Genomic DNA, 23,785 nt, shown 5'->3' with positions numbered 1-23,785 from the left:
TCATCTGCTATTTTACCATTAAATTCACTTCTGAGACTTTTTTATGCGAGAAATCAACTATGTAGAGGTCAAATACGGGCCGTTTTACGAAAATTGATGTCTAATTGCAAATTTTGTCCGCCTGTGTGTCGGAGTTCAGCGCCAGTGCTGCCTGCGTAGCTGCCTCGCCACCTGGCCTGCCTTCCTTCGCAGACCCCGGCCTGCTGTGAGGTAGATGGATCTCAGTCACGGCTGGCAACCCACAGCACTCCATACTCGCGCAAAGTCACCGTTTTGGGCTAATGGACTACGAAACGCCGCTGCTCTGACAGAGCTCCAGGGCCTGCAACTCCCCTCTTCCTGCTAGCTAAATGCCCGGTGTAAGTGAGTGAAAGCGTGGTCAGCGAACTTGTTACGCCAGCATTCTCTTACCACAGGTTCCAGTTACTCTTTTAATGTGTGTAATTATAATGTGTTGAGTTATTTAAACAAACGATTGGGGAAATAAACGCCGCTTGGAGGCAGCACCGGCGGGCGGCGAGGCAGCACCAGTGGCTGAACTCCGACACACAGTCTTACCAAATTTGCAATTAGCCATCAATTTTCGTAAAATGGCCCATATTTGAGCTTTATATAGTTGATTTCTCGCTTAAAAAAGTCTCAGAAGTGAATTTAATAACGAAATAGCCCGACAAACAATGTATAACATTGCAGTGTCTGAAATATGCGGCCTGCTGCTGAGTCTCCCATATGTTTCTATATAGTTTGCTCAAACCAATCAGCGCGTAGCTCATTCTGAATATTCATTAGCATACCATATTTGGAAGAAAAGCTCTTGTTCCAAATAGAGCCATATTCACAGGGTAGTTAAGGGCCTAATAAAATAGCATTCGGGCAATTTTCAGCCCAACCAATGTTACATACCCCATTAGGAGACCTTAAGGAACAGTGTAAAATACCCTATATAATCATTCTATCACCCCTTTAAGGACTCCACCAACTCCTGTCTCTTGAGCTGCTGGATATTTGACACACTTCACCAGCTTGTCACTAACTTCATCTGTCTGTCCTTCTCTGCTGGGCAGGTAGCGTGCAGTGGGTTTATCACAGCGTTTTTGCTGAAAACAGCTGTGTGCAACATCTGGAAACAAGGTTGATGGGAGCAGTGTTTTGCGGACTAGAGGATCAAAACAATGAGCTAAAAGAGGCTAAAAGCCTTTGTAGAGCTGCGGAGAACTGCAGAGTTGGCTGATAATTTTCACATACAGTATTGTCATCAGGAGCCCCTCTATTAAAATTGCTCTCAGTAAGGTCATCTAATCTAATGGTGATGTGTGCGGCAGACCCTTTCTTTAATAAATGTTTTTTTTCTGTCTTACAATGTGTGATTCACCTTTGGTGCAAGGTTAATTGCTCCTTTGGTAAAATGTGGTTGAACTTTAATCCTTAAACCTTGGAAATATGATATAAGCATCTACTAATTTGCAGTGGAAATACTGCTGAAAATATCACACACTGAAAATTTCTTTTCGAATTAATTCTGCCTGTTTGGTAGACTGGATGTTTTGGGAATTATGAGATATAAAAAAAGACTGTGTATGCACAGTGGTATACTGTATATCCAGCTAAGCACCACCATCTTCTAATGTCATCCCCTAACAGCTGCCCAGTATGACCATAGTTGTCTTTGTCTAGCCACTGGGAGCTGCCCACTTGCAGGCTTCCACCGCCCTTGCTGCTTAATCAAAATGAGGGTCGATTTGTTGAGTTCATGGGTACAGCGCTCCCACAGCTCCCAGCCCCTGTTGGTTCAATTTAAATTAGTCTACAATACAGGCTGCAGCTCATTTTGGTCCAGAGAGCTAACACTGAAACAAACCTCTCTCCTCCTCAGCTCTGTGTGTGTGTGTGTGTGTGTGTGTGTGTGTGTGTGTGTGTGTGTGTGTGTGTGTGTGTGTGTGTGTGTGTGTGTGTGTGTGTGTGTGTGTGTGTGTGTGTGTGTGTGTGTGTGTGTGCATCTCTGGCCTCATCCTGAGAGAGAGCAGCATCCATCACAACTCCCAGTCTCCACTGGCACCTCCACTCAGGCTGAGGGATGATGGTAACGGTAGCTTAGCTCAGTCATGATGAACAGAAACACAAAATACACACACAGCAACACACAGTGTTGGTATATGTTACATGTGGTCGATGTCGACACTTTACTAACAATGGGATATGAGTCATTCATTGTCACCCACGATGGGTGGATAATTACGGTGCAGTTAAATTTATGACATTGTTAATGTACAATTGATCAGTGCTATATCAGTTGCCTGCAGGAAGCCTCTAACATATACTGATGCTAATGTGACATTTAATCTGATTTAATGCAACTAGGCATGATTATTGTCATCAGCATTACTCCTATTTCCCAGGTTTCTGTGGTGATTTAACTGTTCCATGATTGACACACACGAATATCTTGTTTTCCAAGATTAGCATTTTCAACAGAAACACGCCCTCACACTTTTTTTTTCCTTTGCCAAGCCAGCTGCATACATATTCAGTTAAACTCTGGCTGCAGGATATTTTGATAGACCAAATCTTTCTGGAATCTCACACAGGTGAGTCAAAAGATTAAAAGATGCCAATAATGCTTTCTAATCACATTGTTGCAGAGAGATCTGGGACAGATAATGCATTTTCTCTGACATTTTTAAAAAATGTCTATAGGCTTGAACAGCAATTTCTGTCTACAAACCAGACACAGCATGACTGTGGGTTAGTCAAGATTTATGATCTATCTCTAAAGAGCACAAAAGGGGAGCTGTATCCAAGGGAACTGCTAGAGGGGCTACCTGATCATGTCATCCAGCCAGGAATCACTCCAGGTCAGCTGTTAACTGGAATCCATTTGTACCATTAAGTACAGACAAGAGCCAGATACCATTTGCATGCTTGAAATGTGCAATATAAAGGAAGAGTTTCTGAGAGTCTTCTTTTATATAAAGAAAGAGAGAAATTAGTACAAAAGCAGCTATAAAGTCAAATGCTTGCGGTGTACACTTGCTTTTAGTGAAACAAGGAACTTCTGACAAAGCCTTCTTGTCATAACACTAGCTGTTTTAGCATTTAGGGTTTAGTCACTAGTTTAAGTTGAGTAGGTGATAAGCTGTCTTACCCCGGGGCCTTGAGGAGATTCTGGAGGAGAAGCTGGTGGAATGGATTTTTGACCTGAAAAACAGGAGCAAAACAAAAGAAGATTAAAAACAAAACAAAAACCTGTCTATCCACCTTGTTAAGTGTAAACTAACATTATGAAGCACCCTATCTTGCACCCGCACAAAGCCCGACGCAAGTCCCTTTGCTAGTGTAAGACCGACGCAGTTGTCAATTTCCTGTCCAGCGCCCACACCGTTTAAATAGCAAATGCACCTGCGCCCATGGGCGTGCTGGTCCTACAGGGAGGTGTGTTCAGGTGCATTCTTGGCGTATTGCTATCTTGAGGCATCGGAAAGTGATCACGCCATTGACCAACAAAAAAGCTGGTCTAAAGTCAATAATGCAGCATTTCATTGTTATTTTAACAGCGCATTAGTAAAATGTGCCTGGGCTCGTGCACAGCGCGCGCACACTATGCTTGTTACACACACAGGGACGCGCAGCAGCACACAAACGTGCAAAAGATTAAAAATCAAAATATTACAGTGCAAATCCACCATCATAATAGCAATACGACAAGGTACAAATGCGCCTGACTATGATTAATTAGGACACTAAGGATAACCCTTTTGAACCATTTTTCCGCCGTTAAACTAGCAAAAGTGGATTCGTACACGTCCTAAACGCACCTGCGCCAGGCGCTTCACGCCATGCGCTTAGATTGTTAAAACAGGGGCCTAAGTATTAACTTAGTGTAACATTTATCCCGTTTCTTGTAAATGTCTTCATCTGCACATCACGTGGCTAACATTATGTACACCTCCAGTTCAATGTTTAACAAGCTTCATTAACAACATGCTCTGCGTCCCTGGCAGCACTGTTAATTGTATAGTGTGGTTAGACATTCAGTGGAATATCAGCTTGTGAGAGGGAATGGAAGTTGTTGATTGGTTTTGCACTCAGGTGGCATCCTGAGGTATGAAGAATATACTGTGACAATGTGTACTGCATCACTTCAGCAAAGTAAATAATTCTCCACTGAACACTGGGATACCAAAACTACTTACAATCAGTAACACATCTCTCCATTTCACACAGATCAGGAGGCAGAGTTGGATTTAGATGTCACACTGAGTTTAAAGTCCAACAATGCTTCCTGAGGTTTTTAGTTGGTAGCCATGGTAATACTGAAATGAAAGGCTTTCCAACATCTCTTTGTCCTCCTCTCCCACTCGTTCTCGCTCTCTGTGCTGGGCTTGACTGGCCTTTTGGAAATTGCTTCAGTTGCCCGGGGTGTCTTACTGTAGCTCCCATCTGTTCAGACTACATGCACACAGAGTGGACACAGAGCAGAACTGGCTGGCTCTCCGTCACAAATGTGCTCTGGCATCCCCCCGGCAGCCATTTTATTTTGAGGGCTTTCCATTTCCTCACTGTTTTACATCTCGAGCCGGCGGAAGAATGTGTTTCACCTCATTAGCTGGACTAACATGCAGTTGGCCGTTTATTCATGATCAATGAGAGGCCTTCTTGACAGCTGAGCAAACCAGCAGATGTACAAGTCGGACACAAGCACCTTTACGTGCACAACACGTAAGGAAGATTTAAATATGTAAAGATTGCATAATTAAAATTCAATTCAACGACGCATCAGTGTTTAAACCGCAAGATTGCCTCCATATGTTACCCCTCTCAGCTTATCATTAGGAGCAGCGAGTGATGTGTGATGGTCATTTAAAAAACCAGGGTAAATTATAGATAAATGCCAAATTTCCACCCTCATGTCATTGTCTATGATGAATAACTTAGGTTTCTAACCCTAACCTTTCCTTGTCTGCTTTTTCCGTACCCATGTACTATCTCTCCTGTCCTTTCAGATCCTCCAGATGATTCCAGAGTTTTACCTGTAATGACCGCCCACACACACACTTCCCCATTGAACTCCTGCTCTCTAGCCTGATCCTGCATTAGATACGCTTGCCCCATCTCCCCTGCCTGCCTGGATTTTACTTTTGTGACCTCCAGTAAACTTTTTATCTTACCGGCCCGGACTTGGAGACCTGCTTTTGGGTTCAATCTGCTTTTACTGAGACTTTACACACAAACAAAGTAGGATGGATAGATGATTAAGGTGCTGAAATCAAAGAATGGCAGAGATTCATGATATCATTCTTCTCCGAACACTAGCCCAAATCATTCTGGATTCTTGGACGATCCTCTAAGGACACTTGAACACTGATTAAATTGTCATTAATAGACTTTGCCAAAAGCCTTCTCCACACGCCCATTAAGTAGGCCCTGATCAACGCTATTCTTCTCTCCCAAGATAAGTTAACAGCATCATTAGTGGGACAATCATCGAGTATACGACTGGGGTCCACTCAAGTTCTTTCTGCTGTCACTGGGATTGAGTGGCTGTGTGTAGTGTTTACTACACTTTTAATTAATTCACTGACAGGCACAGAGCAAACCAGTGGTTTGGGTTTGAGTAAGAGATGCAGACAGTGGCACATCATTTATCTTTGGCTGTGAGCGGGATGGAATATTTATCAAAACTTTGTTTCAGTGGGAGGCCTCGTTAAAGCTTGGGGTTCAGGAGCTATTTTTGGAAGGATATCATCAACGGTCATGCTTATTTAGGAGAGACGAAAAAAAGACTTGTGTTAGGGAAATTCAGCACACACTGATACTGTAACCCCTTCCAGAAAAGAAAATGGAAGGGGTTACTATAGATGTTAGCACAAATACTAGCTATCACTGAAAATACCACAATTATCAGTATCAGTATTCCCATTTAAAAAGCACAATTCAGTCAGTATCTATAATGGTATAAGAGTGAAAATACTGGATGTGTTTGTTGTTGCCTATGTTCCGGCCAAAGTACCCATCTGAGAGCAGACATTAGCAACAGTAAGTCTTGTTCAAGATCAAGAGGCCCTAATGGACTGCCAGAGTCTTCTCCTGGCACTTTGAGTTTATCCCTTTATTCCCCTCAGACCCCAATCATGAAGCGTGCTAATCATGCAGAGAGCAGGTGGTGCAATTGAGATAACACTGCAGAGGTGGGGGCTGCATCATATACAGAGGACAGGCTAGTTTGGTGCTGATTGCTTAGAACTTTGGCTGATTACACCTGGGTGTTGCTGCACACTTGAGGTGTGCCCACAAAACAATTTGCAGAAACAGACCACACACTTTCTGGTCCAATAAACAAGAAAGTGAAACCCAAATGTCGGTCCGTTTTAAGCAGTTAAGACCCTGTCACCTCCTTCTTGGAGGGGAACTCTGCATATAAGCTTACTCCTATTCTCCTCCAAGTAATTAATTTATGTGCTTAAAAAGCCATTATGGATAACATGATGATATTTACCCTGTGAAGGTGATGAAGGTGATCTTCTCTGACGTGGCACATCCTCCTGCTTTGTCCTCAGAGATGCCTTTGGGCTAGATGCCTTCCTTTCCAGACTGGATGACAGCCGAAATGTTATGGTATCCCTCGCCTCCTTGAGAGGAAAAAGTTTCACACGTTTCAGTAACATAAAACACTGTTGGAGATTTAACAGATCAGATTATGTAGGGAAGAACAAAACTGGAATGAATGAGATATAGCCGACAGAAGAAGGAGATACGTGGCGGTGACGTGTACTTATTCTCAAATGTCTGAGCTGTGTGAAAATTCACAGCTTAGGTGCGAAAAGTGAAGTCATCACAAGATGACGACTTTTGCACTCTTTGAAAAGTTTGATACGGTCACTAAAAAGATGTGACTTGCAGACAATTATTTGTCTACAAGCGTGTTGTAAACTGTGATGCTTTACAGTGCCGAGCATTAAAGGATGATTTAATCTGACCTTGTACCGTATGAGAGTAGTCTTAATGCACCACATGATGCCCAAAAAACAATTTAGATAATGTAAACATTTTGGTCGCCAGGGAAACATTTTTACACATATTTGTGCTGAAAACAGCACCATGTCTTAACACATTTCAATGCATTCTTTACATTTTGTTCCTTCGACAAAGACATGCCTCTGTGCTATTGTGTTACCTGAGCTGTGCCTGGAGCTGAGAGTGGCGCAGGGCTCTGAGTTTTGGCAGACATTTCTGTGCTGTAGACCATGACTCCGTGAGGGTTTGGCTTTGCACCTCCTTGCAGAACAAGCTGTATCTCTTCCCCCTTCCAGTCAGCGGGCTCCTGGAATGGGCACCAAATCCCCCAACGAAGACACTGCAAGAAAGCCGCTCGGGATGTGGAGGTGGCAGACAGCTGTGTGACGCAAAAAGACACATGATTAGAGGACATTAAGACTCTGACATCAGTATTATTGTTTTCATAATGGAAACAACCTTGATTAACCTTTTCATAACTGCACAACGAAAGAACTGGATTCCCCCCCCAGACAGTGATTGTTCAATCACAGCAACTGTTACTAGGCACCGCAGGTCTGTCAAGCTTCTTATTTATTGCCTTTCCAAAACTATGAATAGGGATCTTAACGGCTCTGTCTGTTTGTCTGTCTGTCTACCACTGTGTATACACACAATGTTACACATTTATGTACTGGTAACAACAACAAGGCCCAGGGAAAGGAAAGGTGGCAGCTGATCCAAGAGGAGGTCCGAGCTGAGGTGGAAGAAGCCCGCTGCAGTAGGACAGTGGGGATGCGGCAGCAGGGGGCATGGACCCGATGGGAGCAGACTGGAAGATATCGTGGACAGAATTGTGGAAGTCTGAGCCACCCCGGATCAAATTCCTGGTTCAGTCTGTCTATGACGTCCTCCCCAGTCCATCCAACCTCTTCTGCTGGGGCCTGGCAGACACACCACTGCGCCCACTCTGCCAGAGAGGAGGTTCATTGGAGCACATCTTGAGCTGTTGCCCAAGAGCACTGGGAGATGGGCGCTACCGTTGACACCACGACCAAGTGCTGAGGGTCATTGCAGAGGTCATCAGCACTGGGATCGCTTGCAGTAGACACAAGCAACCGGCAAGAGAGAACATCACCTTTGTTAAAGACTGGGAGAAGCCACACCAGCACCTGAATCAATCAGGGGGGCTGCTCGTAACAGCTCGAAGCAGGGGGTGGAGGACCCGGTGCAATCACATTGAGGTCGGGTGCAGAGGATTCGTCGGCCAGTCATTAATCAGGGCCCTCAAGATGCTTGGAGTGAAGCGACTGCACATCAGGAAAGCCGGCAAGAACATCACGGACGCTGACGAAAAGGCGTTAAGATGGCTGTGGATCAAGCGGGGCGATCCGTGGATCGTACAAGCTACTCAGACACAAGCCAGGGCCTGAGGGTCGCCTGGGCGAGGGTGTATGATGTTGTTAGACCCAAAACACCCAATGAACCCAGGATCCATCACTGATGATGTGTCTGAGTTGCACCGGAGGTGGATGTTAAAAACTGTAAGTTATTAAAATATTCTCAGACTTGCATGCAGTGTGCCACATTAAAATACAAGTTCAACCCACAGAGCAGCAGCAATACAGTAGCTCTGATTGTACAGCTGACGTTATTTTTTTTCACTTGCGATGTATCATCTCGTTTTCGAAGGGGTCATGTGTTGAGTCAGAAACTCTAAAAAAATTCTAATTTGTGAATTTAGTTTGAAACATAAAGAATAATATGGATCACCAATGGAAAAGTGAATTATGCTGCAGAGTGTTTTTGTGAAGTTACAATGGATGTTTTGACATCCATTTTTTAAGTGACTGTGGGTCTTTAGTGGAATTTATTGTAAGTGTTCAGTGCCACCTTTCACTCCTACAAAGAGTGAGTTTTTGATATTCCAAAGATGCAGCCGTTTTTTAGTTTACTTTTTCTATACCATCCCCTTCATATGGAAACAGGGTTTGTGCCATGTAGCATCAGGGATTCTGATGACAGCTGCTCGCAGCATGGCACAGCAGCAGTTTGCAGCCTAATGAAAAACTTCCATTAGACCGTAGATTAGTAGTTAATGCATTTCTAGGATTTAGTCAGACATTTTACAGTCAAGGTTCCAGGGCAAAAAAAATACAAACTTTTTATTTATTTTTGTTATTAACTTTTTCATAAAAACTTCAATAATCAATTACATTTGCCATATTAACTAAATCAATAAATACTCAATTAATCATGTGAATAATTTATGAAAATACGTCAAATTTACTATGAAGCTTTAAAACTAATGTACTGCAGTGGGCTGGCATATTACCACCGCTGACAATTCTTTATGGTCGATGCATTAGGGGGTTAAATACTAGGTCACACATCCAGTCTCAGAGCAGTTTGTTGTGTATAAACATGATTTACAAGCAGTACCATTGCACCTCTACTGCAGCCAGCCCTGAAAAAGTAAAAAAGCATTTTGTTTTAAATCATTCACAGGGGACTCTGAGGTTTTGCTGAATCGATTAATAAGCTGGTCAGCTTCAGACAATTGTAATCAATCATATGTGGGACAGTATAGAATACACAATGAGCCTGCTACTGCACATTGTTGCAAGACAAAGTAGAGCATATAATGGTTCACTCAATGCTTGCAATTCCCCTGAGCACATTTCTTACATGTAATACCATAATCCAATACTATAGATCATCATTCTTAAGAGAAATGTCGTTATTAGAAATTTCATTCAGTGTCCATAGGGTGTTATTATGGAAAACAGGAACTGCCTGCAGTAGTTTTAAAAGAGACTGTGCCAACACAGATGTTCTTTAAGTGCAAGTAAAGCATGGTGTCAATAATTCAACTTCTTGTATTCAGGTATGGAATGCAGCAGTGGAAATACTAACAGCCAAGAGGAGAAACGCATGTTTCCCCCAAATTCACACCACACTTGAAACTTCAAACTGTGTTACAGCTTTCATTGTCCTCAGAACCACATTTCCTGTCAGCTGCATAGCTGAACAGCTAGGACAGTGGCCAAAAAAAAAAGCTGAATAATATCTAAAATTCAATGGACAAAAACAGATTTCCAGGAAGTTCCACAAGGATTACACACAATGAAAAAGTCATGCTTTTCTTCATTAATTAACTTATTCAATTTCTCCCTGCCACCATAGCTATATATGACCACATTAACCGGACGGTTTATAGTGATATACAGTAGTTCCCCGGCTGTAATAGTAGTTCCCCAGAGAGGAAAACTGGAGGGGTGTATGACATCACATGCAACTGTAGGGAAGACTGCATTGGTGAAACAGCATGAACCTTTGACAAGAGACTGATTGAACATCACAAACAGACAACATCAGCTGTCTGTTAACACAAGATCAAAACCAGTAACAGCATCCACTGGGGAGAGGTCAAAGTCTTCAACTGAGTGTCAGCTTTGCAATATGCTTCTGTGCTCATTCACATCTGTGAGTCTGGTAAATTCCAGTCATATTCATGCAGATTCATACAGTGCGGGACAATATAACCTTACACATATCATTGTTTCAAGGTATATGGTATTTTAAGATTTAATGTTGTTCTCTCATCAGAATCCTAGTCGCTGCTCTGATTCAATTGAGAGCTCCCTTAAACAGCAGAGCCTTTGTTTCTGCCAAATCTAACTGAATATCTGTCATCTAAAGCAATTTGGTGAAACCAAACAACTTTTGGCAGAAAAATATGCCCCACAAGTCCTCCAAACTAAATGATAAAACAGGTTTCTTGTTATTTATGGAGTTATATTCCTATCTTTAATCAAGAGCGCATTCTTTCAATTTGAGAGCATTTCTCACTGATATTACGTTCAGCTTTTGTAATAATTTCCCTCAAAACCTTGCTCTCACACTCAAATAGTCACTGGATTTGCTCTGCTTGTGCTCAAAGTTTGTGCTCGCGCTTGGATTTGCTCTGCTTGCACTCAAACTTTCTGCTTGGACTCAGATATGTTGTTGTTTGGACAGATTTCCTGCTCTCAGCTTTGAACCTTCTCCTCGCACTCAGGCTGATTCTGCTCACTTGCAAAGTTTCTGCTCTCGGATTTCTCCTGCGCGCTTGGATTTTTTTGTGTTATAACCCTATCAAAAGTCAACAACCAATAGAATGCCAGCTGTAGTGTTGACCAATGAAATGATCCCAACCCCGTTGAGGGCGCGTTCACTTTACTTTAGAACGTCTGTTTGGCGGCGCTGCACTGTAACCTGACTGTAACCAAGTTTATATATCCCCGCGCCGTTTATAGCTTTATTATAAGTATATGTCAACAATGTGCACAGAATGGTCGACGCGCTTTCACCTGCACCCGTCAGGAAACGGGAGAAAGCTTTGAAGTGGGGGTATGAAGTTATGTCCACAACTACGAGGGTGAGTAACATAACTTAAGCACCTAGCTAGCTAGCTAGCTAGCATGTGCCTAGCTTGATGTCCAGAAACAAATAGAGGTGGTTTAATGTACCTAAACAATGATCAATGATTACCAAATTTCTCTCTCATATTGCTCCTCATAACCACTGAAAACTGTCAAAAAATCTAACCCAAAGTCCAATTATTATGGACGTTATGTGACTGATAACTGATTGATATCTGATTGATCATTGTTTAGGTACATTAAGTTACCACGTTAAGCTTTTTCACGTTAAGCGTTAGAATGTCCCGGCTGCTGTTGAGGGAAACTGTAGTCTATAACTTCCTGAGCGACTGATCGTCCATTTTTGCCCCCTTTACATAATAAATATGGCTATGAAATGGAACATGAAATACATAAATGAGGCAATACATATATAGGCATTAGTCATTATAGTTCAATAGCCTAAATACATATGTTTTACTTATATTTATTTCCGGGGACTTTTATTTATTCCGTCTATTTATATGCACGTTATATTCAAAGGAAGTTTAGTTATCTCACAGGCTCAGACTAAAAGCAGCAGCAAGCCTGCCTGACATCAGTGCATAGCATATCACTGCAAAGAAAATAAAATATGAATAAATCACGAGCGCGGTAGATTCCCAGGTCAGCTAGAGCGGGTAACGCAGCTCTGCAGACGGACCAGACTCAATCAGCACCGGGGAGCGAACCGCGGGGACCAAGCTCACAGGGCTGGTAGCTAGCTGCTAGCTAGCTGCAGCAGCTAATATTAGAATATTAGACCCAGCACCAGAGGTCTGATCCCCATGATTTAAAACGAAAATCAAATAACCATTTGTTTTTAATACCTGTTTATGAAATGAAAATCAAATGAACGAAAAAGTACGACAGCGCTCTGTTAAGTACAATTTCACCACTAATAAAACAGATCTAGAGATGATATGCTTTATTTGCAACTTAAATGTAATTTTTGTAATTAATACAAAGCAAACTGAGCAGAAAGAACAAGTATTTTGTTGGTTTGTTTCTCTTCTTCCAGGTGTGACTGAAGTACCCGTTGAGCTGCATCACAGCTGCACTATGTGCATGGACCTGTGCCAGTCAGAACATCACTCACCTGTGTGCAGAGGACAGGCAGCAGTAGCACAAACCAAGAAGGTTGGCAAGTCTGATAATAATGCAATTGTAAAAATAATAATAATATAATAGTAAAATCATGTTACATACACTTATGTTTCTTGCTTAAATTCACAGGGTGCACAACGAGGCCTGGGAGAGAAAATTACTGATGTCCACAAAACCAAATCAGAGAAGGTAAGGTAAGATAGTAATGATGTTAAAGAAAGCTATGTACACCTAATATATTATGTGTTGATGTCTATGAATCTGTCTTTAATAGGAGCATACTATACAAAGACAACAGTGGAGAGTTCCTGGATCGGTCTGTCCTCAAAGTGCCAGAGATCTACAAGGACTTCACCCTTTTCTGCACCATCAGCGTATAATCAAAGTGATAAAAGAGAGAACAAATTATTGTTTTCTCTGTTGACATGAATAGGTGCCTGTAATGTCTGTCCATATATTCAATCAATTCAATAAATGTTGATAAGTATCACTGCTATTTCTTAAATCATTGTAGTTTTTCAGAGCAATAAGATACAGATTATTAAAACCATGTTCACATTTGCAACAAATTAAAACCGTGATCAAGGCAATGTTGTTTTTCATGTTCCATAACATTTTATAAAAAAACAAACAGTACAATTAAATTTACCAGAGCTGACACTTGGTAAATAGCTTTAATTTACCTTGTCAAAACAATGAGTAATTCATAACAAATTGCACAATATTTGACACGAAACCTTAAAAGTGTATGGTTCATACTACGGTGAAGCAGTACAATGTGCCTATAGGATTTACTGTAGCAGGAACATTGATATTGGCAAACAGATGACCCAGGTTCAGGTGAGTTTGTGAGCAGGGTTATGAATAAAGATAAGATAGGCCTAGTGTTCACAAGAGGGATGATTCAGGTATGGCAACACAAATTAAGAATAATTCAATTAAATAGGAGGTATGTACAACTAGTAGAATATAAATTAACTATACAAGAGCAATTAAGGTAAAGTTATGAGGTGGCAAGCTAAAGTATAGTCAATAGCATGGAGTCAAGTCAACAGTGTACACCAGAATAATATATACTGTGATTAAGTAATGATACTTACTGTTGTCTGTACTAATATAACACAAAAAAATAATATAGTATTTGATGCAGTATGGAGAACAACCAAGTCCCATATGAACCCAAGAGACTTTAAGTGCAGCTGTTGATGATGTTCACTACAAACAAAACTTGCAGATGGTTGTAGTCTGTAGCCAGACATACAGTAGGTAGATCTGGAGCAGGTGGTTGTAGTCTGTAGCAAGCCGTACAGTAGGTAGATCTGGAGCAGATGGTTGTAGTCTGTAGCCAGCCATACAGCAGGTAGATCAGGAGCAGATGGTTGTAGTCTGTAGCCAGCCATACAGTAGGTAGATCTGGAGCAGATGGTTGTAGTCTGTAGCCAGCCATACAGCAGGTAGATCTGGAGTAGCAGGGTGAATTCTAGCTATCATGGGTTGGTGATATGACACACAGATCAACAGGGGTCAAACCCCTCAGCCCCACCTGGATGAAAAGAAAGTAAAACAAAATACTTGTTTTTTCAGTTCAGTTTGCTTTGTATTAATTAAACAAATAACTGCTATTTAAGGAGCAAATAAGAAACCATATCATTTCTAGATCTGTTTTTATTATAGTGATAAAATTGAACTTAACATTACGTTTTATACAGATTGCTATGAATCTATTTTCAAACTAATGTTATATGAAGGAATGAAGACTAAATTCTGATGAACAACACACAACAGTGATGCAAAAACTGACACAAACAATCCAGTTTCTTGTGTTCTTTCAGTTATATTACAGTTTAGGTTTTACCACTGGCTCTAACATGAAATTAGCCAAATCCCAGGAACGTGGTTAACCAAACGAGGAAAAAATACAAAGTAGGGTCATCACATATACACACACTGTCCGTCATATGTCGTTCAATCTAGCTAGCTACACAATAAAGAACATATATTTGTTTCTGGACATCAAGCTAGGCTATATGCTAGCGCCATATGCTAGCTAGCTAGCTAGGTGCTTAAGTTATGTTACTCACCCTCGTAGTTGTGGACATAACTTCATATCGTTCCCACTTCAAAGCTTTCTCCGTTTCCCTGACGGGTGCAGGTGAAAGTGGTGTCGACCATTCTGTGCACATTGTTGACATATACTTATAATAAAGCTATAAACGCGGCGGGGGATATATAAACTTGGTTACAGTCAGGTTACAGTGCAGCCGCCCTCAACAGACGTTCTAAAGTAAAGTGAACGCACCCTCAACGGGGTTGGGATCATTTCATTGGTCAACACTACAGCTGGCATTCTATTGGTTGTTGACTTTTGATAGGGTTATAACACACAAAAATCCGCCAAGCGCAGGAGAAATCCGAGAGCAGAAACTTTGCAAGTGAGCAGAATCAGCCTGAGTGCGAGGAGAAGGTTCAAAGCTGAGAGCAGGAAATCTGTCCAAACAACAACATATCTGAGTCTAAGCAGAAAGTTTGAGTGCAAGCAGAGCAAATCCAAGCGCGAGCAGTGACTATTTGAGTGTGAGAGCAAGGTTTTGAGGGAAATTATTACAAAATCTGAACGTAATATCAGTGAGAAATGCTCTCAAATTGAAAGAATGCGCTCTTGATTAAAGATAGGAATATAACTCCATAGTTATTGCCTTTCAAAATGATCCACAAACCAGCCTTCATTTGATTGTTTTCTGATCTGCCACTGGTATGGTTACGGTTTGGTGAGGTTTAGGCACAAAATACTTAGATAGAGGTAGGAAATAAATAAAGTTTGAATAAACAAAAGTCATTGGTTAAGGTTCGGGAAAAGATAGCGGTCAGCGATAAAAGGAAACCAATGTTGACTGTTAGTATAAAGCCTGAAATAAACAGCGGTTTCCGGTGTGAAAGTCACATCTTTTGTTGACCCTTTCATCCACCCCGTCCTCCTCCCTAAGAGGTTCTGCAGCCTTCAAACAATGTCGGGCTACGTCTGACTTTACTTCTGACAGATGGCAGTTATCATTCACATGGCCACAAGAAGTCCTTGTCAAGTAAACAAAAGCATAAATAATTTTAGGCTTTTGAACAAACAAGCAATGCTGTCTTTGTTGTTTTTTTTCTGGTGAGGGCAGTATCAAAATGTCAGAACATTATGCAAAGTAATCTTGCTTTCCAGTTAACTTGCTAACAAAGCCCAAAGTCAAGTTTCCAGATAGGTTAATGGAGCTAACATTTAACGCACCGCAACTAATAATGCACTTCAGCGGGGACTAAGAGTGCTCAAGGTGTAAAGGTTAAAGACATGTCAGCCCCCTGTTTTACAGTGCGCAAATCAGAATATTCGCCCCTTTTTTTCTAATACGAATGAAATGAACAATTTCTTCAGTTGTCAGCATGGCGTCGGCATTGTCTGCTTTATTTGTGCCACAGCTATAAAGACGATATACATACAGATTAGTTATTCATATACTAGTGTACGAGTATTGTTGGTGCCGGGTCTTATCATTAAATGTCTGTTATGTACAAGGAGAACCCTTCAAATCCTAACACACATTTCAAGCAGCATGAGATGCAGATCAATATTCCATTCCATTTCAGACTATAATTTTACCCCCAAGTACCACGGACATTAAAAGCTATTTATTTGAATTGTAACTCTGGAAATATATGGCAGTCATAAAACAGATAGCAGCATATTGCCCCTTGAGGCATTGCCTGTTTTTCCATCTCATGGGGTTGAATTAAGAAGATGCTTTATATGAAACATTCAATCAAAGAAGTCTATTTCCAAAGTGATGATTTTGTAAAAATGATCCAACTAGAGAAAGATCATTTTATGGCACAGGGAGTAGCCAGTAAAGATTGTGAGGCAATTTATCTAATGTGTCTCTTCTTCGGTTTTCAAGCACTCTGTCTCGAACATGTCTGTGCTCTCAGAGAACATGAGGAAAAGAGCAAAATGAGTGTGGAGCACATGACCCAGCCCTCACGTCCTGTATTATTCAATGAATATACAGTATTTGGTTCAAGGGATAATTCGGGAGCAGAAATGCCAGCTGAGCTCTGAGAGAATAAGACAGACAAAAGAGCAATCAAGGGCCTTTTCTACAGGGACGCCTACAGCCTAGGAAAGAGCTTTTATCTGTCCGACACTCAATGCTTATCACACACTTTCAGTCTTCCAATCATAGGAAACTGAGAAGGACTCTGTTCAAAATTGCACCAAGTAACTGCGACGAAAAAAAAACTGTGAGTCAAACACCCATCGAAACTTAACATGTAACACCACAACTACATATCTTCCCGTGTGAAGTGAACATCCATGACAGGGATCAAAGAAGTAATAACTTATTAATGGTCCAAATGGAAGAGCTTTAAAAGGAAGTGTATGGAAGTGTATGATCACACTGGCAACAATGGCACTAAAACATGCACAGCACAGAATAAGAATTCCCTTTTTCGACATGAATCACCATCATGATTTCAGTGCAGTGGTTTTAAACGGTGTGATCTACATATGAACTGCATAAAGCGCTGACAGCTTGGGCTAGCAAACAATAGGAATGAAGGAGTCTCAAAGAGAATCTTTAGTTGTGGTTTGAGTAAACAAACAGGGATAATAGTTTCAATCAAAGCCTGGCAGGATATTCACCTTATGCCTGTAATCCACGAACACAACCCCCAACGTTCTGATGCACACATGAGCTTAAGAACAACAATATGCAGTTTCTTGATTATATGACAGCGGAGATCAGCGTTAAGTGTGAGTGTAGGTGGTTTAATGGAATCGCGGTAAGGAGGACACAGTGCTGCAGGAGGTACGTCGCTGATGTATGCATGTGTTGAAGGCCTCCAGTAAGAACAAAGTTGCAGAGAGAGTCAGACACGGACTCATTCTGAGCACCACAGTAACTCAGTGAGTCTTAATCAATTGCAAAGCCTGCCGGTGACAGCAAAGAGACCTCAAATCAATGACATTATATTTCAGTGGAAATAAAGTATGACTTTTTGCACTCGCACTGTTTTATGCAGGAAACATTTGAATTAATCACGGAATTTGCCACTTGAATTAAAAGTCGGTGTTTGGTTATTATTATTATGTTGGACAAGGCAGAACGATCAATAGGCAATTTCCCCCAAGTGTGATTACACTGTTGAGTGTTAAAGGCTATATTTAAAATAAGAGTCATTAACTTTTACTCAGAGAGCAACCAAGCACTTGTTTCAATAGTGCGCTTGGGAGAAAAAATAGAAACAGTAGCCTAAGGCAAAAACAAGCGAGCAGCAAAGTTTTTCATAAAGTTGTGCTGAAAACAATAACAGGCGATGTCACTGCACACATAATTGCTCCAACTGGCAAAACGTTTTCTAATGGAAGAATCCATCAACCTTGTTTAGAAGTGTAAAATATAGAATGCTGCAGCATCTCAAGACAAATGAAGAAAGTGTCTCTGTTTCAAACATGCTACGGCTGGAAGAAAAGATCTCATGTCTGTAACCTGGAGCAAGAAAAGTAATCATCAAACTTTTGGGGAGGGGGGACCATGGAGAGGGGTAAAAAGGGGAAATTATGAAAAGGTGACAGACGGCGAGTTTTGCACATCAAACACAGCTAAAAACCCCATTTCCTGGCAGACAAGAAGAACTGGAAGCAGAGACCCAACCAGTCCAATTCATTAGGGGTGCATGATTCAGAAAATGTCACGATTCAATATTGATTTTTAGGCTCAAGATTCGATTCAAAATCGATTTTCGATTCAAAAAAAATTCTCCTATTAAAAAAAAAAATTAAAAAAAACTATTCACAGAATGTAAATGTAGTTATGTAGTTACTTTTCCCATGTGACTGCAGTAGACATACAATAAAAAAAATAAAGTAAAAAAAAAATTTGAACCGGTAGAGCTTGAATCGTGATACAAATGGGAATCGATTTTGCACACCCCTACAATTCAGCACCACTTACTGACAGAAAACTGTGTAAAACGCCTCTTCTTATACATAAAAGTAAAAACACCACTAATTTTGGAAACAGCTTCCATTTCAGAGCTGCTATTGCAGTTATATTCAAACATAAAAAAATAATAATTAAAAAAAAGTTTGTGATAAGCTGAGATAAAGCAGTTTGCAGGAATATAGTTTGGAGAGGCTCTAAGAACACAGCAGGAATGAATCCTAAATTAGGGGGATGTGAGCGTTGATGGGAGACGAAGTCTGACAGTTATTACTATTACTTCAGTCCGTTGGGCTGTTCAAGTCATTATTTCAGCCAAGACCCTGTGACAGGCACCAGCCCACAGCTCCCACTACTTATGTTTCGCAATGAGATGCCCTGGAGAAAGTGAGGGAACATGCATCGAGATCATTAACTTAAGAGCACTAAACCACTCACATTTTAATCCATCTGCACAAGTAGTCCAAATGAACCCAGCAGGTTACTGTGCTCTATTCGGCTCACCGAGGCCAAATAGGGCTTGGGAAGAATTGCGCTCAGTCTCAGATCTAGCCCTCGTTGATGGCAAAACTTCAAGGAGATGTTCATGAAAGGCATGTTAATTGCTCAGGCTAATTTACTGTGAATAAGAACACTTTATATCTGCCGTTGGATACTTGTCTGTTATAACACCTGAGGTTTTACATAGCTGCGATGGTTAAACTGCACATGTTATTAACAAGTCATTTCATTTCTAATTCAAGATTTAGGACTAATTTGATTTTTCTGGAACTTTTTTGAAACAAATTGTACTTGAATATACTGTATTCTGTTGTATATGCTTTTTATCATTTTTTTCAATATTTTGTTTGTCCTTTTTTTAAGAAAATAACATATAAGTTGTTGAGAATAGAGGTTTTTATCCACCCCAGCAGTATGGTTTTATGGATGTTAATGGCGCTTGATATATTGACAAATATGAGATGGATTGACATGATATCTTGTACAAAGGTTCATGGATCTCAGATGAACCTCATAACTTTCAATCAATCAATTTTATTTTGATATATTTGTCACTTGAAAAATCATACAAGGTACAATGTAATCCCAACTCCCAAAAACCTGCAAAACGAATGACATCCTATGATCCTGATCTGTACTTAGCATGCTAACACACTAAACTAAGATCCTAAATATGGTCAGCATTACCTGCTAAACAAGTTAATTAACATTACAACCACTAGCATTTTTACATTCACTTTACCAGCAATCGCAGGAAAGGACCAAAAAAGGACCAAAAATTGGACCTCAACATTTATCCACCTAATAATTTGCATTCATTTCAATAAAACTTACAGCCTCATAGAGTCATTAGCATGGCCAGACCATTGGAGACGTCTTTGTTTTTTACAGTTTAAAGAATAGACACATTCACCTTCAGACCTACACATTATTAAAGCCTGGTCTGGGAATCAGCATCAGTAGCTTCCTCATTTAAAATAACAGGGATGCATTTAACTGGGAGCAGTAATATAAAGTACCTGAGATGATTATCAATCCCTCATCAGCAGATTATGCGTGCCCGCTCAGATGAAAATTTAAATCACTTGAAGATAATGATGATGCGAAAGATGACAAATCACTTGCTGAAAGTAAATGATATTGGGTGCACATTGTACGGCGACGACTGCCTTTTCCATAAAGGTCTGTCAACATAATATCTTATCCATACAGTCTCAAATTAATCTTGTGATGATATTGTGATTGATAAGTATGCAGTGTTTATCTCATCTGCACACATGCAATCAGACTTGACATTTTGCAAATACAGTAAGAAGTATATATATGTATATATTTAACATATATAAACAGTATATATACAGTATTTATATAAAGAAGAGTTACTGTCAGAAGTAATATACATTGCTCTACATAAATATATAAAAGGAATACATAAATGTGATATCAAAGGCCTAAACCGGTTTAGGTATATTGTCTTCAGATATGAAAAAAAAAACTGTTACTGTAAATCACACAATTTTCCAAGGATAAAGTAGATGCTGGAGGGCAGAAAGGACTGCTGCGTTACCAACAGGCAAATGACACAACACTAATGACTCTGAGCACAGGCAGGAGAGCAAATAATAAATGTTTTAGTCAAGGGCTTTTGTTGAGTCTCTAACAGTACAGCATGACAAAAGCATTACCACCAGGCCTACGAGAGGCTGACTGGATTTCAACATTTTTGTAAATGTTTACAATCCAATACCTAGAACCTGTGGAACCGTGGACAGCTAAAACTGCTGCTCGGGCCTCATATGGTCCCAAAATGACCACTAATTCTGGGCTGAAACTCCTCTGAATTTAAAGCAGGGCCTCAATCTGAGGTGGCCATCGACATGGCAACCATTAGATGTGCAAACATCATCGTCACTGCCTCTCTGACTGCCAGGGCAATGCATCCGTCTGGAGAAGGATGGCACTGCTGGCAGGCACTGACAGGGTAAGATTCACTCTGGGCCTATCGCAGGGGGAGATTGATGAACTTCTCAGTGGGGGGAGAGCTGACATTCATTTTAATTAGGCGGGCGAAATATTGTCTCTGCGGCATGTAGCCTCCCATGCCTTATCCTCAACTTCTCTTCTCATTGTGAAAAAGGAATAGGGGCCTCCAGGGAGGAATGACCTCAAGAATAGGCCACAAATCAGCTGAATATACCCCTTCCAAATCCTGATGAGAGATTACTGTGCTTAAGATGTTTGATTAACATTTCATTAACATTTGTATGACATTTCAGATCAGAAACAAACACAACAATATAACTGGTTTCTTTGAGGATTTTGTCCCCTCCAGTGGGAGGACTCGATGCTCACATGTCATGCAATATAAGTAATCAGGTAACCAAAACCAAGGGAAAGGTTAGGGGATGGTGTCGTTGTAAAAAGGGCATTTTAATAAGCACGTGATTGGGGAAAGCTTCACAAGATGCTTTTCATTCAGCAAACATCATTAAAGCCCAGGGGCTCACAATAACAAAACTGCACACAGCTACACACAAACAAGCACTTAAGGGAAGTCACAGGAAAACACACAACGATCTATACAGCATGTACCTGCTGGTGAGCCAATTAAAATCCAAACAAGTGTCTCTGTGGCAAAGAGGAGAAGGTGTACACCTCCACATACTGTTTCTCTTCCATCCCATGGCAGTGACATCTGAGACCCAGCAAGGAATGAATATATCATTAAGAGAGTGACACCTGTTGTACATCTCAACTAATGGAGAGATTGTCTGACGCCAAACATAACACATGCTCCCATAAGATTCTTAACCACAATCACAAAGCCACTGGTCAAGAGTCAACAATATGTAGTAGATTCAATTTACAGTAGAATTTTCAGTAACTGAAGGAGTAGCTCAGTATTTGTTTTCTGATTCTAATCTTGTTTTATCTGCTTACCGCTCATTTGGAAGCAATGTACAAAACTATTCCAAATGTTGTAATTCAAACAAATAACAGAGTGACTTCACCTGTCATAAAGGTAAAGAGAAGGGGCAGAACTGCAACTCTGTCAACCACTGTCAGAAACAGTTGCTAAGGGGGCAAGGCTCAACGAAGTTGTTGTTGTTGTGGGAATGAGTAAAAACAGAACTGCATGTTCCTAACTTGAACAAATCAGTCAAAAAACATTGAGAAGAATTGGAATTATCGATATGGTTCATATGATGAACTCACCATAATGTGTATTTCCACAGCACTAAACTATCAACAACAAAGTTGCATATTAATCACCACTTTGCTTCTTTGAGTTTTGACTATGATGTTTCCACTGACTAATTTATTCCAATCAGAAACGGTCTGTTTAAATAACACTCTGAAGTTGAGTTAAATAAAAGCCAGAGCCATTATTTTTAAAAAGTGAGTAATATGACACAAGCTTCATCCATGAAATGTTATGTTGCGTGCACATACAAATTAGTGACATTGGTATGATCCAGAAATCTTTCATTTCCAAAATATCTACAGCTAAGAACGAAATCTACGAGTGGTAAATCCTCCTTTACCTTTGTAGAGAAGTCTAGTCTATGAATTAAATAAAACACAATTGCCATTAAAAAAAATATTACATTAGAGATTGCCTTTTTTATAATTTTCATGGGTCCAAAACAGTGTGGTCTAAGAGCTCAGTGATTTTCTTAATTCTAGATGGTGCATTGCATGCATCAAATCACTGTTGGCAAAAATGCTTTCCAGCACTGATGCAGTATATTTCCACATGCCTGACCTTGATGCATGATATATCTCTCTGTTCAGTCACACTTCAGAATAAGTGAAAATGTCTCCATGAGTTCTGTATCCACTGCATTCATCAGTCTCAGTTATTTGGAAATTATTCTCTGGCGCTCCTTTGACAGCTGACAGATGTTTTTGGTTTGTAGTTTATATCAAACCACAGACAAAATAAGACAACATTCACAAATGCTGCCCAATGTGTTCTGTTGGCATCCACCACAACAAACATCTCTGCCTTACTGATGACTGTGATTTCTTTGAGCTGGAATGTTGCTTTATATAGCATATGATAAATGGGCATGTGGCCAAATTCAGGCCTGCGTCTGCATATATCCAGATGAGAGCTCAGTAAAGGGCAAAACAGTGAGTATGTTTAAAGGTCATGCAATGATGGTTACACTTCCTCAGACGCTCAGTAATCGACTGTGCCACTCACCAGGCCCAGTCAGGGTCAAAGGTGACACAAGATGAAAACATGATGCTTGTGACACATTCATTACTGGTTGTGGCACTGGCCCAGTTACTTAAACGGAGAACCCATTCTAGTACATGCCACGCATCAACATGCTTTCTCAGCAACACAAGTTTGCTGTGGTGTAACAGCTCGGGATAGTCGACAATTACGGTTCCGGGGATGTGATTCACGTCTGACAGTCTCTAAGAGGCGTAACGGTGGTTAGTAAGAGAACTAAGTTTCTCCTCTCTACATGTCCCTCCCTTTCCCTCAGTCTCTCCATATATCTACTTTGCTTGCATCCTTCTGAGGCTGTGACCTACGAACACTCACTCATTCTCCGTGTCAGAGTTTTGGATGACTGCAGCTGTCACGCCTCCCGACAAATTGTTTCCTGGCAAAAGGACAAAGCTGTGCAGGCCAGTAGCGCCTCGTGCTTCCACTTTCCCTGGAACGGCCCCTCCATTAGCGATGAGCTAGTGCTTGTCAGCGAAAGAAGACAGACAACAATAAGCCCCATCGTCTTGCATTAAGCT

The 23,785-nt window shown here is 40.8% G+C and overlaps 1 protein-coding gene across 4 annotated transcripts in view; it reads right to left on the bottom strand.

Moving 5' to 3' along the window:
• Positions 1-23,785, bottom strand: part of nphp4 (nephronophthisis 4) — a 185,863-nt gene that overhangs the window by 76,652 nt on the left and 85,426 nt on the right. For 3 of the 4 annotated variants that reach the window (XM_039800113.1, XM_039800114.1, XM_039800117.1), the window contains 3 exons: positions 7,172-7,390; positions 6,494-6,626; positions 3,143-3,195 (listed from right to left, as the gene is read on the bottom strand). In XM_039800113.1, the coding sequence (XP_039656047.1) occupies positions 3,143-3,195; positions 6,494-6,626; positions 7,172-7,390 (405 nt within the window). The remainder of the gene's footprint in view (positions 1-3,142; positions 3,196-6,493; positions 6,627-7,171; positions 7,391-23,785) is intronic. The other variant, XM_039800115.1, reaches the window with a different exon arrangement.

This window comes from Perca fluviatilis, chromosome 5 (assembly GCF_010015445.1).
Source record: "Perca fluviatilis chromosome 5, GENO_Pfluv_1.0, whole genome shotgun sequence".
Taxonomy (NCBI): Eukaryota; Metazoa; Chordata; class Actinopteri; order Perciformes; family Percidae; genus Perca; species Perca fluviatilis.
This window is presented reverse-complemented; position numbering and strand designations above follow the sequence as displayed.